Consider the following 15364-nt stretch of genomic DNA (forward strand, 5'->3'; position numbering starts at 1 on the left):
ATTCACTCACTCGAAAACACATAATATAAATCAGTTTTACTTTTGAACACTATTTAAAATGTTATGCTAAACGATGTTAATAAAAAAAACGGTCATCAAGTACAGTTTGATGGTCAGGAAGGTAACATTTGAAGATCAGTGCGCCATCTACTCTCAGTAGAACGGAAGACAAGAAACTACCACAGACTGAATTTCTTTTACTATTTGGCATCATGGGTGAGTTTTTCGGTTTTATTAAAATTTATCTTTATCGAATTACATCTGCATTTTACATAAAAAATATGACTCCAGAATATTGAAAATTTGTAAATAATATATTAATTTAGGTATTCATTAATATATTATTCCAACATTTGTTTGAAAAGTTTTTAAAACTACATTAGGTTTTTAAGGTTAGAATTAGCTTCTAAAGTTTTTGTATATACAATATATTATAGTGTATAAAAATATAAATAAATATAATTAGTTAACATATTACTCGTCTCATTCGCTAATATATTTGTCAATCAATTACAAGCAACATTTTAAAAAGTATAAATTTGAGTAATTAAGACTTTGTAGTGAGAAATGTTGCATATGATAAAATGGAATTAATGTTGAAAACTTTTAATAAATAGGTATCTCCCGAGACCATTGGCATAAGAGGAGAGCTACTGGTGGAAAGCGTAAACCTCTCAGGAAGAAGAGGAAGTTTGAGTTAGGACGTCCAGCTGCAAATACAAAACTTGGACCTCAACGTATTCATACAGTAAGTTTGGATACAAAGATATGATTTGTATATTAGACATCACATTTCTAAAAATGTGTTACTTTAAATTACATATTTATTTATTTATTATGAGAAATGATGATCACCTTACCTACTCTGAGATATGTGTTGACATTTTCCCACAGCGTACTGAGCTATTTACAGCTAATATAATTTTATTCCACTTATTTGTAATGAGATAATTAAAGCTTTTTGTTTTGTTTTTACATCAAGGTACGAACACGTGGTGGTAATAAAAAATACAGAGCACTTCGTTTGGATACTGGAAACTTTTCATGGGGATCAGAATGCACCGCTAGGAAGACCAGAGTTATTGATGTTGTGTACAATGCATCAAACAATGAATTAGTTCGTACGAAAACACTCGTCAAAAATGCTATAGTAACAATCGATGCAACACCCTTCAGACAATGGTATGAAAGCCATTATGCACTTCCATTGGGACGAAAACGTGGTGCCAAATTGGTAAATAGACTTTTGTATTTGATTTACAAATGTATTTCTGATTCTGATTATCATTAATAGAATAAAATAAAACATTTCAGACGGAAGCAGAGGAAGAAGTGTTGAATAAAAAACACTCGAAAAAAACTGAGGCAAAATACAAAGCAAGGCAACGATTTGCTAAAGTAGAACCTGCCTTGGAAGAACAGTTTTCAACGGGACGAGTACTCGGTAATTATATATTTGATAATTTTTTATTATTATTGCATATATTTTTATACTATAAACATCTAAGTGGTATTAATTTTAATTGTAGCTTGCATATCCAGTCGACCTGGACAGTGTGGAAGAGCTGATGGTTACATTCTCGAAGGTAAAGAACTAGAGTTCTACCTGAGAAAAATTAAGAGCAAGAAAGCAAAATAAAAATGTTAGTTTTTAAATAAAGTAATTTTCGAACTATAAAATGCACTACATGATTTGTGAAGTAAATCAGTTTTTTTTATAAACATCTAGCCAAGTTGAATGAATAATCATTTGTTGATTTTCTGGAAAAACTTTAGGAAAAGATATTTTTGTAAATAAAAAATGTCTTTTCGACTAAGTTTTAGGAGAAAATTATGTATTAGTAAAATAAAATAAATTTTATCTGGCAGAGGTATGAATTCGTTCGAAAAATAAACGATAATTTGACTCACTGCTAAGGTAGAAAATTACACAAAAAACATTTTGATAAACACTCTTTGATATTTGTCAGTTTATTTTGTACATTTTATAATTAAAATATTATAAAAAGCACAGATGTATTTTATACAAGAATAAATTCGTTTAAGGGGGTCATCCCATGTGACGGCCTGTTTTTTAGGGATTTTTTAGGATTTTTTTTCTACGACCAGTAAATAGATAGATCTTTAAGTTTATTATCATTTATTAACATATATTTCGACAGTATAAATATAAATTTTAAGCTAAAAATATTGTGTAGAACTTGAGTTACAGCATTCTGAACACCTCCGCCTCGAAAAAATGAGCTCGCACTTCCTCCACGATTCCGGCTGATTGGCTTATCTGAAACGAAAAAAAAACTGCGTTCTGTAAGCCTAAATGCACGGAATGGACTATTATCAAATGAATATACAAAAAATTGGACTTTTGGTAGATATTTGAAATAAAAGTCGCGAATTTTGCGTTTTTTTTTGTTTTTTGCTATAAAAAAATCGAAATTTTTGAAATTTTCGATTGATAATAGTTCATTCCATACGTTTACATGTGTTGAGTGTGCCCTATAAATTTTAAGTCATTCGGTCAAGCCGTTTTTGAGATACGATGGAGGAAAGTTTGAAAAACACAGTTTGAGAAAAACTCGTTTAAAATTTCAAGTCCATTTAAAACTATGAAAATCTTAACTTAACCTTAATCGGCGATGCCTGGTCCATAGAGTATTCCTTCCTCTTCCTCTTGAAACTCTTTTAAAGGAGATTGTTCAGCTCTTGAGTCAATCCTGGCTTGTTTAACGACATCACTTACGCGTCGCTCAGAACGTGAGATTCGCTTTTCATCACGTTTCTCAACATACGTATGGGCTTCGCGGCCAATGGGGCATCCCATAACCGACATTACTTTTAAAACACCTTCAAAACCTTCATTAAAGATTATAACTGATAAGTAGCTAGCAATTTCAACAATCTTGGGGCCAGAATGAAGATGCTTAGGAGCAAAAGTCCAATCAAATAGAAATTTCTGTTTAAGCCTGCAGAAACTTATCTAAGCTTGTATAAATGTATATATGTATAAAAGGGGGGCCAGGTATAAAGTCGACGATACACAATAGGCCCGGACCCCAACTGCCAACATAGCGTTCCGAACAGCTCTTTCATCTACCTGCTGTATCTTTAAAACGACTTCGAATTTTCAAAAATCACTTTACTACCGTATTCTAGACATGTTAAGAAAGCAATTTATGAAAAAAAAATCGAGTTTTTGAGCCCATCACATGGGATGACCCCCTTAAGAACTTATTACCACTAGTCAATTTTTTACAAGATTACGAATGAAAAGAACTGTAGCAAACAATCGATTTGTCAAACGTTGTTTACAATAAAAAAATGAATTCTTGTATATCTACTCTTCCTACCATGCCCAGTTAAAATGAATAATATTTTCTAAAAAGTTATTGTGTTAATAATTAAACGTAGATAATTTTAAGTTTGTTATTAAATCAATTATGTACGTAATTCTGAATACAACAAATGAACACGCAGTTATAAAAAAATCGATCATTTTGATTGGCTATGTCATTTGACGATTATCGCGCCATCTGCTATTACAGTATAATTTCAATGGATTGAAACGGAAGACCAGAAACCATCGAAGAGTGAATGTCTTTTACTATTTGCTACCATGGGTGAGTTGTTCGGTTTTATTAAAATTTATCTTTATCGAGTTACATCTGTACTTTACATAAAAAATATGACTCCAGGATATGAAAAATTTGTAAATAATATATTAATTTAGGTATTCGTTAATATATTATTCCAACATTTGTTTGAAAAGTTTTTAAAACTACATTAGGTTTTTGAGGTTAGAATTAGCTTCTAAAGTTTTTGTATATACAATATATTATAGTGTATAAAAATATAAATAAATATAATTAGTTAACATATTACTTGTCTCATTCGCTAATATATTTGTCAATCAATTACAAGCAACATTTTAACAAGTATAAATTTGAGTAATTAAGACTTTGTAATGAGAAATGTTGCATATGATAAAGTGGAATTAATGTTGAAAACTTTTAATAAATAGGTATCTCCCGAGACCATTGGCATAAGAGGAGAGCTACCGGTGGGAAGCGCAAGCCTCTCAGGAAGAAGAGGAAGTTTGAGTTAGGACGTCCAGCTGCTAATACTAAACTTGGACCTCAACGTATTCATACGGTAAATTTGAATGCGAAGATATGATTTGTATATTAGACATCACATTTCTAAAAATGTGTTACTTTAAATTACATATTTATTTATTTATTATGAGAAATGATGATCACCTTACCTACTCTGAGATATGTGTTGACATTTTCCCACAGCGTACTGAGTTATGTACAGCTAATATAATTTTATTCCTCTTATTTGTAATGAGATAATTAAAGCTTTTTGTTTTTTTTTTACATCAAGGTACGAACACGTGGTGGTAATAAAAAATACAGAGCACTTCGTTTGGATACTGGAAACTTTTCATGGGGATCAGAATGCACCGCTAGGAAGACCAGAGTTATTGATGTAGTGTACAATGCATCAAACAATGAATTAGTTCGTACGAAAACACTCGTCAAAAATGCTATAGTAACAATCGATGCAACACCCTTCAGACAGTGGTATGAAAGCCATTATGCACTTCCATTGGGACGAAAACGTGGTGCCAAATTGGTAAATAAACTTTTGTATTTGATTTACAAATGTATTTCTGATTCTGATTATCATTAATAGAATAAAATAAAACATTTCAGACGGAAGCAGAGGAAGAAGTGTTGAATAAAAAACACTCGAAAAAAACTGAAGCAAAATACAAAGCAAGGCAACGATTTGCTAAAGTAGAACCTGCCTTGGAAGAACAGTTTTCAACGGGACGAGTACTCGGTATTATATCTATAATAATTTTTGATCACATTATAATTATATATATTGTTATATTATAAGCACCTAAATTGTATTAATTTTAATTGTAGCTTGCATATCCAGTCGACCTGGACAGTGTGGAAGAGCTGACGGTTACATTCTCGAAGGTAAAGAACTAGAGTTCTACCTGAGAAAAATTAAGAGTAAGAAAGCAAAATAAAAATGTTGATTTTTAAATAAAGTAATCTTCCAATGAAAAAATGTGTAAAATTATTTTATTTTTATCCGAATTGTTTTTTCTTTTGTATGATACTAAATGTTATTCTTTCATATATTATTTGAAATAATTTGAAATAATAATTTTTATTTACTACATTATTTTATTTTTCAAGAGATAAAGTTTATGATTGCTTATACTATTCAAAAAAATGTATCCTGTACATGATCTTTATAGTAATATGTTTATTCCGATTTTATTTAATTTTTAAATTTATCTTTACAGCAATATAAAGTTTTTACGTATTTAATTTATTTTTATATAATATACTTGCTTAATCATTAATATTTACATACATACACATTTTTATAAAATTACTTTTATTTTCAATTTTAAGATATTTTACTGAATGCATCATGAATATACAATAAAATATTTAACGTCTGTAAATATCCTATTCTAATAGCTAATATTAATACGTAATTGACAAGATTTATGTAGACAAAATTATTTAAAATCAACTTACACAATGTGTCGTGAACTATATTATTGATTGCAAATAGTTTCAACCTAATATCTATTTTAATAAAAGACCTTAATTATTTTCATTTTTAGAACACGAAACGTAATGTGATTTTGATAATCCAGGTGATTTATTACGTGGTAAAGAATATACTCTACACGCAGGAGTACATACTTTCGTATTATTAGTCTGAAAATAGTAAAAAGAAAATTTAATAAAATAATAATATCAATATTGCAAGGATAATATTTCAAAATGATGACACTTCAAACTTTTGAGAGTTCAGAGCATATGTTGTAAGCCTTGCATATGGTTGATTTGTTAAATTATCAAAGTATTTTCAACAAATTACAATAAAATTATAATTCATTCATTTTTTTTAAAATGAATATACTATATAATAACTTATTGTGAATTAGGTGATACCTTGGTAAAAAATACACTTTACTTTTTTTTTCTCTTCATTGAATTATTAAGTATGTTGTCTACATTAATAATTCCATTTTATCATATTGATACGCGTTAAGCCAGTGTTGAAATATATGAATAGAAATCTGTTACTGTAAAAAGCAAATATTATTATATAAAGTATCTTTAAAGTAATACTTTTTTTTTTTTAGTATTTTTGGCCTTCAACATTACAGACTTACACCAATGACTCTATGCCCTCTGTACGTTTTATGATGCATGTTGTACATTTATCATAAGCTTGGGCATCACCTGTGGTTGACTTGATCCTACAGATGCAGTTGTAACAATTGTAGTAAAAGAAGGTTTTTGAGCACACGTTCTCATATGGGTTGTCCAATGTGATTGTTGACACGCATAATCACAATAAGCTGTATTCCAGCAGCAATAAAATAATGCTTCACGATGACACATAGCACACCATTGTTTACGTTTTGTCTCCTCAATACATCTTATTTTTTCTTGTTCCATTTCACGTCGAGTTTCTTCAACAGCTCGAAGTTGTTCTGCTTCTAGGCTTGCTTTCATTTCTCGTAACATACGATCTGAAAGTTTTAATTTACATGTTATTATATGTACATATCTCATATTAAAATATTACAAAAAATAATGAAGTACCAGTATTATGTTTTAGTTCAGCCAATTGTTGTTGATGTTGCCACCTCATTCGTTCAATCTGTAATCGTAAAAAATGTACTGTAGCATGATGCTTATCAGTACTATCATCTTCACAATTTTGACTGTTATGAGCAGCTTCTTGATATGCTTCCTCCATTAATTGAGCCATTCTTTTTGCTAACTCTTCAGCACCATGATATAAACGAGCACTAAGAGGCCCAGCTTCAGGAGGAAGTAATTGATATCCAGTAACATTTTCTTTTTGTGGAGATGGATTATAAATTATCGATTCTATTGAACTAGGTAATGTATTTGATGATGAATGAAGTGTTATTTGTGGATAAACAGGTGGTTTATTAGGAAAAGATTTTCTTGCTTTGCTCTCTCTTTTTTGTTCTTTTGAACCTGATTTCGTAGTCATACAACTTTCTTTATTTGTTATATTATCCTCTGTTAATATAGACTGTTGTACAATGTCTGTTGATTTGTTAGACGTTACAGGTGTTGTTTGACCTATTGTTGAATTTGATACAGAAGAAGATCTTGTGTTATTTTGTGTTATGGTAGTAAATGTAGAAACGGATGGTATGATAGTTCCATTTGTTGTTTTATTCAATAAATCGTGTTTATCAGTTTGTGATAATGATCGAGTTACTTGAGCGATTGATTCTATGCTCGGTGATCCCATTTTATTTTTTTGTTCATTTTCGGATAAAAATTTCAATGCTTTTTCTGCATTTAATTTATCAACCAATCTCGTTTTTGGTTTATAAACTTTAGCCGTATTTTTAGTTGGCTTTGATGCTATTTTTAAAATTTCAGATGTATTACTTTTGTTGGGAATAGTTTTCACAGTGGAATGTTTCTTTGATACTTGTTCCAGTTTTGAAGATTCGTTTGGTTTTAAAATTTGATCGGTAGACATTACATTATCATGTGTAATATGTAAATTGTTTCTCAATGATGGTACATTAGATTCATTAGATCTTTGTACACGTGTATTTGTATTATTTTCTTCATTAATGTCTTTTCGATCTGATTTAATAGGTTCATTATCTTCTACTAATGAAACATCTTCTGTAGATGTTTTGTTTTCAATGTTAATCACTTTTTTTTGCAATTCATTTTGTAATAAATCTAAATTAATACTGTTATCTGAACTTGGAGAAGATTGATTGGATCTGGTTAATTTTTGTATTTTATTTCGGGATTTATTTTCATCATCAGAAGCATTTGTATCAGAATCAAGTTTGCTATCATTAGCAGAAGTCTCAGTTTGTGATTTATCCTTGATAGAAAGATTACGTTTTCGAAAAACAGCCTTCTTTTTAGGTACCAAAAATTCTGAAGATGTACAATTATTTAATTGGAGAGGATCATAATTTGGTAGCATAAGTTTGATTTGCATTGGATCGTGTGGATTGTATTGTACTTTTGGTGGTGCAAATTTAAATTTACCAAATACAAGTTCCAGCTTACGACAATGTCGAGTAATTTCTCTAACACATTCATCCATGTCTACTTTTCTTTTGCGAGGTAATGGAGCAGGTGGATCTTCAGAGTATAAAAAAAGATCTCGAGGTTGTATCCATGCTCGATCATGTTCACCAAAAAAGCGAACATCTACAGAACCTTTAGCATTTAACCGTGGCATAGCTTTAGCAGGCCAGAAAGGAAAACCTTTTAATTTAGCCCATACAAGAGGATGTGGTTGACGACAAGGCTCAATAAACCATGACGGTTGTGGCCTTGGTAAATTACGAGAATGAGCATAACAATCTGGACAGGCCTCGATTTCTGCTACCTCATGACGTGCCACTTTAATTATTTGTTTTGCAATATTAGTTAATTTCGATGTATCAGCATAAAGTCCACCACCTATAAAAGAATATATTTATTAGGATCACACTAAAACATTATAATGTATATATAATTATAATCTACATCTTACATACATGTATTATAAACAATACAATTATGCTGTATCCATTTTGCATCAGACATAAATGCATCAGTACTTCCATAAAGTTTTGAACGTACATTAGATTCTAAAAGATTTAAATCCATTGGTTTAAAAACATAATCCAAATAATTTGGAGTTTCATTGAGTTCTACAGGTTTCCAAAATGGTTCAGACTAAAAAAAAAATATATTAATTGATTGATAAAAAGGAAAATATTTCAAATGAATAAGTAATAACAATAAAGGATAAAACTTAGATAATGATTTAGTAAAATAAGAATATATGGGAAATTATATTCATACATACACCAGAATATTCACGCATTCTTTGCACTACATGTTTAAGTAACATACACAACTGATCAACTGATAACTGTGCCATTGCTGCAGAACGTGTTTCCGCATTTTCTGCTTTCAATATTGTAGCACATTCTCCACAAATCCAGTTGTGAACAGAAGTCGGTGGTGTACCACCTAAACATCTACGATGCCATGATCGAGGACAAGCACTACAAAGTGCTTCTGTTGATTCTTTGTGGCACCTCCAACAATATTTATCATTTGTATTTTTAAATTTTTTTCGTTTATTTCTAACTCCATTTTCTTCAGAAGACGATGTACTTTCTTGTGTACTGTAAATATATTTATTAGATTGTTGATTAGAATTAATGACATATAAATAGTAAAAAGAATTACAATAATGTAAAAATTACCTTAAATTTCCATGCTTTCTTTTGATATTATTAATACTCTTTTCTTCTGTTGTATCTTCTGTAGTATCTTCTGTAGTATCTTTTTCACAATTCTCTTTCGCATTATTTGCATTTGATGACGTATCTTCTGTTAAATTTTCATTTTTCGTTTCCTTTTTTACTTCTTTTATTTGAATATTATTTTCTACATCGATACACGATTCAATGATATTTTCTGAATCACTTTCATTTTCTATTTTAACACAACTTGTATTTGCAGTAATATTTTCTGTATTATTTTCATTATCTGCATCTTTAATGGTATTGACTTTATCTATATCTTGTTTTTCTTTCTGATTAGTATTAGTAATGTCAACTCGATGAGCATTTTCTAATGAAGAATCATTTTTTGAATCATTCGAAACTGAACATTGGTTTTTTCCTTCTACTAATTTAATATCATCATTCAATTTTGTTGAAGTATCCATATTTACTTTTGGAGTTTCTAAATGAAACAGTAAATGAAGATTCATTATTTTTTTCCTTTTTTTTTTAAATATTTTTAATAATAAAAACATTAACATACTTTATACATGTTATAAAAATTTGTAAATAATAATTACACATCCATTCACATGTATATATATATATATATAAGGTGTTCCAGGTTTTATGACTATACTTTGTCAGTACATTCTATGAGTCTAAATAAGAAAAAAATATTCTATAAACGTGATCGTTAAAAGTCTAATTAAAAAGTTACGATAAAAATAAGAATTATACAGAGAACAGTAACAAACAGATAACAGTCTATCACAAAGTTACTATAATACTGTATAAGAATAGATCAGCAATATTTACTTTTAATTCGTTTATGTAAACAGTGTTTACTATCTAAAGTCAAAGGAAGTATATAACTTTTAGCACTTCTACAAGTTACTAATACTCTATCTGAAAATAATAATCTAGCACATAATTAAATACTCTTTAAAACTCATTTTTATTTTGTTTTATTCCAGTAAATGAATCATTAATTTCTTGTATCAATTCATTACATGAACAGATTTTTATATTGTTTTTTAATAACATCACCTTAGATTGCTATTTAATAATGTTCTGTATGTAATCCTTATTTGTGTCGTAACTTTTTTGATAAAGCTTTAAATGACCTAGGTTTATAGAACATTTCTTTTTTATTTAGACCCATACAATATACAATATAGCTTGTCTTTTAAAACCTGAGTTATTCTGTATAAAATAATAATTATATCTAAAGTAGATGAATAATAATATATGAGACAACAGAATATCGCAAGAATGACAGATATATTAAAATAATATAATTAATGAAATAATTATGTAAAAAGAAAAATGTGTGCAATTTGACATTGTTAAATCATATCCATAAATACACACAAATACTTTACACATTTACATATATATTAGATAATTTCTACAAACCAGTTGGAATGGTATTGATTTTTGGAAAAGTAGATATTATTAATTTACAGACAGTATTACATATAACATCATACTGAAGGAATATATACAGTATTATACTTCAAAAGAAAAATAAACTAGCTGCATAATGCATATTATCTACATATTTAATCAGTGGTTTAAGCAGTATTGAACATTGTATTGTATTAAAAATAAAAAATATATTTATACATTTAAAATAATGAAATTTAATCATATTTCATTTATATTTTTATGGTAAGTAGTATATTCATATAGTATGATGTACAAATCGCTCATATATCCCATTCACATATATATATATATGTATCTCAGACCTATATGTATATGTATAAAAATACTCATAGAAGTTGTGCTTTGGTATAAAAAATGTAGAGAAAGCAGATACTTTCTAGACAATTTTTATGGCAACTTGTCGATCTAAGGATGAATTTCATATTGATAATTATAATTTTCTTAAAAATATTACCTACCACATAATATGAATAGTTGTGAATTAAAAGCGACAACACCAACTCACACGACTTTACTCCAGAGATCTGTTTCCTTTTCCTATATGCCAACTTTGCCTCTTTAGTGCTTCCATCTTTTGACGATGTATTGAGTTGATAATGATCACGTGATATTTTGTTAAGACATACTTCATAACTATTTTTCCAAATAATGAAAGTTGTCAATTCTGTAAATAATATAAAATATTGTTATTAATACCACAATACCAATATGTTTCTTTCAAAATATTATAAATAGGAAAAATATATATTTCGATAAAAATGTCAACATTGAGGTTAGAGTTTTTTTTAAAATCAACAACGCATCGATTTAATAAATTATACAAAATTCATAATACCGTGTTCGCGTAATTATCGAAGATACTATCGTTGTATATATATATTCGTCTTTATCTTTCTCATTATTATCCTTCGTTGATTTCTTTAAATTAACACAATTTAATGGTACGAAGTAATTGATTGTACAATTGTTGAAACATATATTTTATCATAATAACTTCCAAATAAAAAAATGAATAAATATTCGTTAATATATACGTATATGTATTTATATATACATTTATATATTTACACACACACACCTATATAATATATGTACATATATATATATATGTATATTTAACATAATTTAACTTACAAGTATTATTGAATTAATTGGATAGTGTACGCCATTTAAGACACTATAGTAAACATAGCAAGTGACAAGTGAGGTTAGTGAAAGAATTGTCACGTGACTATTCTATGCTTTCGTACGTAAGACATAATACATACACACATATACATATGATAACTCTTGTTCACCACTACGAAGAAAATAGAACATATAAAATAAATAATAAAGTTAACAGATTGTTAAGTTAGGAAAAAATATATAAATAAAGCGTATGCATTAATGATAACAAGATATAAACAATTACGATCAATTTTTTATTTAAAGTCTTATCTGAATTCATCGAATACGTCTATTTTTTATCGATAACAATGTATTATAACATTACAAGGTTATGTTGATCTGTCAAAGTGTTCCTTTCTATTTCGATTATTTGTTAACAAATATAAAAATTAAAGTTGATATAAAATGGAATGTGGACATTTAATTTTGATTCCGAAAGTCGATAATGTTGTATTAATTGATAAAAGTGATAGTAATAATAAAAGTTTAGAAGGAACATTGTGTATTAGTAGCCACAATCTTATTTTATCTTCAAGACAAGGCGATGGTCAAGAACTATGGGTGAGATTTTTATAACATTAAATTAAATTGATTACAATAAATATTAGTATTATATTATTTGCATTATAAACACGACTAATGTTAGTTACTTTTTTTAGCTTATATATAGGAATATCGATGCAATAGAAAAGAAATTAAATACTCAAAGTCCTGGTGGAAGTATCATACTAAAATGTAAAGATTTTCGTGTGCTTCAACTGGATATTAATTCTACCGATGACTTAATGAGTGTTATGTTGTCTATAGAAAGATTAGCATCACTAGGTAGCTACATGTAAATTTATCATTGTCAATGTATAACATTTTATTCATTGTTATAATATATTTTATTTTATATTTTTACAGAACAAACACTTCAGTATCCCTTTTTCTATAAACCAAAAGCAACAAATAATATGGTACAAATAGAAGATGGATGGACAGCATATGCTCCTGTTTCAGAATGGTCTAGATTATTGACTTTATATGCAGATGAATGGAGAATCAGTTATTTAAATGTGGATTACAAAGTTTGTAACTCTTATCCATCAGCTGTTATAGTACCTAGACAAATAGAAGATAAAGTTATAATATCTTCTGCTAGTTTTCGAGATGGTGGTAGATTTCCTGTTTTATGTTACAGACATGAAGGCGGGGTAAGAATAATGGAATCGATGATATTTTTGATCATTATTAAAAAAATATTAAAATAATTAATTTAATATATTTTATTTTTATAGAGTGTTTTATTAAGGAGTGGTCAGCCAATGTGCGGTGCTACTGGTAAAAGATGTAAAGAAGATGAAAGGTTATTAAATGCAGTTCTAAGGCCTGGAAGACGAGGGTATATATTAATCATTAGAATCAGATAATTTACTTACAATTTAGAATGATTGAATGGAAACTTATTGCCAGGTATATAGTAGATACGAGATCTGTTACCCAAGCTCAAAGTGCAAGAGCAAAGGGTGGTGGAACAGAAATGGATGCTGCTTATCCTCAATGGAGAAAAGTACATAAAGTGGTGCCACGGCCTCATGATTTAGCAGACAGCTTTTTTAAATTAATAGAGGCTTGTAATGATGTAACTTGTTCTACATCACAATGGTTGTCTAGACTTGAAAGCAGTGGATGGTTAACTGCTATTCAAGGTGCTTTAAATGCTGCTTGCGTAACTGCTCAATGTCTTCATCAAGAAGTTGCAGCTGTGTTAGTACATGGTATGCAAAATAAATGTATTATTTGGAATTATAAATATATTTAATATAACACAAATATATATATATATTTATTTATTTTTTGTCTATCGTAGGAGGTGCAGGCAGAGATGCAACACTAGTTGTAACAAGTTTGGCGCAAGCTATACTAAATCCTGATTGTCGTACCGTACGTGGTCTGCAAGCTCTTATAGAAAGAGAATGGTTACAAGCTGGTCATCAGTTTTTTACTCGTACACGACACGGACCTTATCACACTTCTCATTCTCAAAGTCTAACACATGCTCCAACATTTTTACTTTTCCTTGATTGTCTTTATCAACTTTATTATCAATTTCAATTTAGTTTCGAATATAGGGTTGATTTATTGATAGAGTTGTATAGACATAGCTACTATTCAGAATATGGAACATTTTTAGGTATATTATTAATAAATTTATATAATCCTCACGAAATACTTTGATTTATTATAATTATATATTATTTGTAGGTGATTCAGAAGCAGAAAGGATTCAACTTGAATTGTCTGAGCATACTTGTAGCTTATGGTCTTACATGAATCAACCAGAAGTATTAGAAAAATGGTTAAATCCTTTATACGATCCAAATCCTGGAGTTATTTGGCCTAGTGTTGCACCTATCAGTATTCAATTATGGAAAGAACTATATCTTGCACACACCAGTGCTTCATCTTGGGATGGTGCTCTTTCTTGTGTAAAACAAATAAAAAATAATCATTTAGCTGTGAAAAAAGTAGCTTTACAATTACATGCACAAATTAAACGTGTATTGGAGGACATTCGAAAATATCCTGATGTGTCTTTCGATTTTGATGTTCAGGATGAACATAATCTTATAGCACAATTAAGTTTGGAGTCCCAAAGCACTTGATAAAAAATTATAATCATTTAAAAAAAAGGATATAAAAGAACTACCTTCATCTTGTAAATTTAAGTTTATCTGATATAATAATATTTACTGATAAGTAATTGTCACATTTGTCAGAAAATTCATGTTCATATACTTCCTATTATATAATTATATAATTATATTTATTTAATCAATGTTTTTTACACTTTAATTATATCCAAGATAATATATTATCTTTGGCGAAGATTTAAAAAAAAAAATAATATATATATATGAAATAATTAAATTATATAATATATAAATAGACAAACATTTTAGCAATACACTTTCTTCTATCTATTTCAAAGATCTTTTGGTTTTAATTTCTTTAACCTTCTAATTATGTTATTTTCATTTATTAGTTTTGATGCCAGCAGATTGGGATAGTTTAAGATTCTTAGCTCACATTTTTACTGAAGTGATTTATTTCTTTTTTAATTATGTTAGCACAATACATTTGAAAATTATATTGTAAATTTCATTTATATTTCAAATGTCTTCATATTAGAAAAATATATTCATACCAATGCAAAGGAAATAAGAAAAACAAAACATATTAAGAAATAAACGAATATTGTGATATTTTAAATGTTATTTTAGAATTATGAATAATGCGTATACACAACAAAATTTAATAATCAATTATTCGTTTCTTCCACTGAATTAAATTTATGTATATAAACCATAAATAAAATAGTAGTATGTATAATCATTCTTTAAATTGTTTATT

General features: G+C 28.4%; 4 protein-coding genes and 1 long non-coding RNA gene across 8 annotated transcripts; 3 read left to right on the plus strand and 2 right to left on the minus strand.

Moving 5' to 3' along the window:
- Positions 1–77: 77 nt before the first annotated feature.
- On the plus strand, positions 78–1680 carry LOC149033163 (small ribosomal subunit protein eS8). The gene is made up of 5 exons (XM_089170306.1): positions 78–216; positions 618–748; positions 983–1234; positions 1315–1444; positions 1530–1680. Exons 1-5 carry the CDS (start codon positions 213–215, stop codon positions 1637–1639), a joined length of 627 nt encoding a protein of 208 aa, XP_089026432.1. The 5' UTR covers positions 78–212; the 3' UTR covers positions 1640–1680.
- Positions 1681–1951: 271 nt separating this feature from the next.
- LOC107073216 (uncharacterized) lies at positions 1952–3421 on the minus strand. The gene is made up of 2 exons (XR_001476701.2): positions 2626–3421; positions 1952–2281 (listed from the first exon to the last, which is right to left on the minus strand). It is a non-coding gene; the product is annotated as an uncharacterized LOC107073216 (long non-coding RNA).
- A 129-nt stretch (positions 3422–3550) lies between these two features.
- Positions 3551–5085, plus strand: LOC107073215 (ribosomal protein S8). Its single transcript, XM_015333767.2, has 5 exons — positions 3551–3617; positions 4019–4149; positions 4384–4635; positions 4716–4845; positions 4935–5085. The coding sequence occupies exons 1-5, from the start codon at positions 3614–3616 to the stop codon at positions 5042–5044; spliced, it is 627 nt and encodes a 208-aa protein (XP_015189253.1). The 5' UTR covers positions 3551–3613; the 3' UTR covers positions 5045–5085.
- Positions 5086–5266: 181 nt separating this feature from the next.
- Positions 5267–12034, minus strand: Zmynd8 (Zinc finger MYND-type containing 8). Of its 4 annotated transcripts, XR_016175946.1 has the most exons (9): positions 11933–12034; positions 11257–11462; positions 9326–9809; positions 8920–9244; positions 8606–8786; positions 6651–8528; positions 6215–6577; positions 5991–6124; positions 5267–5753 (listed from the first exon to the last, which is right to left on the minus strand). XR_016175946.1 is itself a non-coding variant. In XM_015333764.2 (8 exons), exons 3-8 carry the CDS (start codon positions 9790–9792, stop codon positions 5637–5639), a joined length of 3261 nt encoding a protein of 1086 aa, XP_015189250.2. In that variant the 5' UTR covers positions 9793–9809; positions 11304–11462; positions 11933–12034; the 3' UTR covers positions 5267–5636. The 4 variants fall into 4 exon arrangements, 3 of the variants coding, with proteins under 3 accessions (XP_015189250.2, XP_015189248.2, XP_015189249.2); XM_015333764.2 differs by lacking the exon at positions 5991–6124 and having other exon boundaries at positions 6285–6577; positions 11304–11462; XM_015333762.2 differs by lacking the exon at positions 5991–6124 and having other exon boundaries at positions 6285–6577.
- A 63-nt stretch (positions 12035–12097) lies between these two features.
- On the plus strand, positions 12098–15223 carry LOC107073214 (myotubularin-related protein 9). Its single transcript, XM_015333766.2, has 7 exons — positions 12098–12529; positions 12628–12793; positions 12875–13164; positions 13249–13352; positions 13424–13728; positions 13821–14144; positions 14216–15223. Exons 1-7 carry the CDS (start codon positions 12374–12376, stop codon positions 14614–14616), a joined length of 1746 nt encoding a protein of 581 aa, XP_015189252.1. The 5' UTR covers positions 12098–12373; the 3' UTR covers positions 14617–15223.
- The last annotated feature ends 141 nt before the right edge of the window (positions 15224–15364 follow it).

Source organism: Polistes dominula, unplaced genomic scaffold (genome assembly GCF_049000335.1).
Source record: "Polistes dominula isolate Pdom_NZ unplaced genomic scaffold, Pdom_raw_medaka contig_15, whole genome shotgun sequence".
Lineage (NCBI taxonomy): Eukaryota > Metazoa > Arthropoda > Insecta > Hymenoptera > Vespidae > Polistes > Polistes dominula.

Bases quoted from the DNA above. Each gene is read 5' to 3' on its own strand.
- LOC149033163 (XM_089170306.1), top strand. The intron at 749-982 runs GTAAGTTTGGAT...TTTTACATCAAG, and splicing joins GACCTCAACGTATTCATACA to GTACGAACACGTGGTGGTAA. The intron at 1,235-1,314 runs GTAAATAGACTT...AAAACATTTCAG, and splicing joins GAAAACGTGGTGCCAAATTG to ACGGAAGCAGAGGAAGAAGT.
- LOC107073215 (XM_015333767.2), top strand. The intron at 4,636-4,715 runs GTAAATAAACTT...AAAACATTTCAG, and splicing joins GAAAACGTGGTGCCAAATTG to ACGGAAGCAGAGGAAGAAGT. The intron at 4,846-4,934 runs GTATTATATCTA...TTTTAATTGTAG, and splicing joins TTCAACGGGACGAGTACTCG to CTTGCATATCCAGTCGACCT.
- Zmynd8 (XM_015333764.2), bottom strand. From the start codon at position 9,792: ATGGATACTTCAACAAAATTGAATGATGATATTAAATTAGTAGAAGGA. The intron at 8,787-8,919 runs GTATGTATGAAT...TTTTTTTTTTAG, and splicing joins GAATGCGTGAATATTCTGGT to TCTGAACCATTTTGGAAACC. The intron at 6,578-6,650 runs GTACTTCATTAT...TAAAACTTTCAG, and splicing joins TGAACTAAAACATAATACTG to ATCGTATGTTACGAGAAATG.
- LOC107073214 (XM_015333766.2), top strand. From the start codon at position 12,374: ATGGAATGTGGACATTTAATTTTGATTCCGAAAGTCGATAATGTTGTA. The intron at 12,794-12,874 runs GTAGCTACATGT...ATATTTTTACAG, and splicing joins AGAAAGATTAGCATCACTAG to AACAAACACTTCAGTATCCC. The intron at 13,165-13,248 runs GTAAGAATAATG...TTATTTTTATAG, and splicing joins GTTACAGACATGAAGGCGGG to AGTGTTTTATTAAGGAGTGG.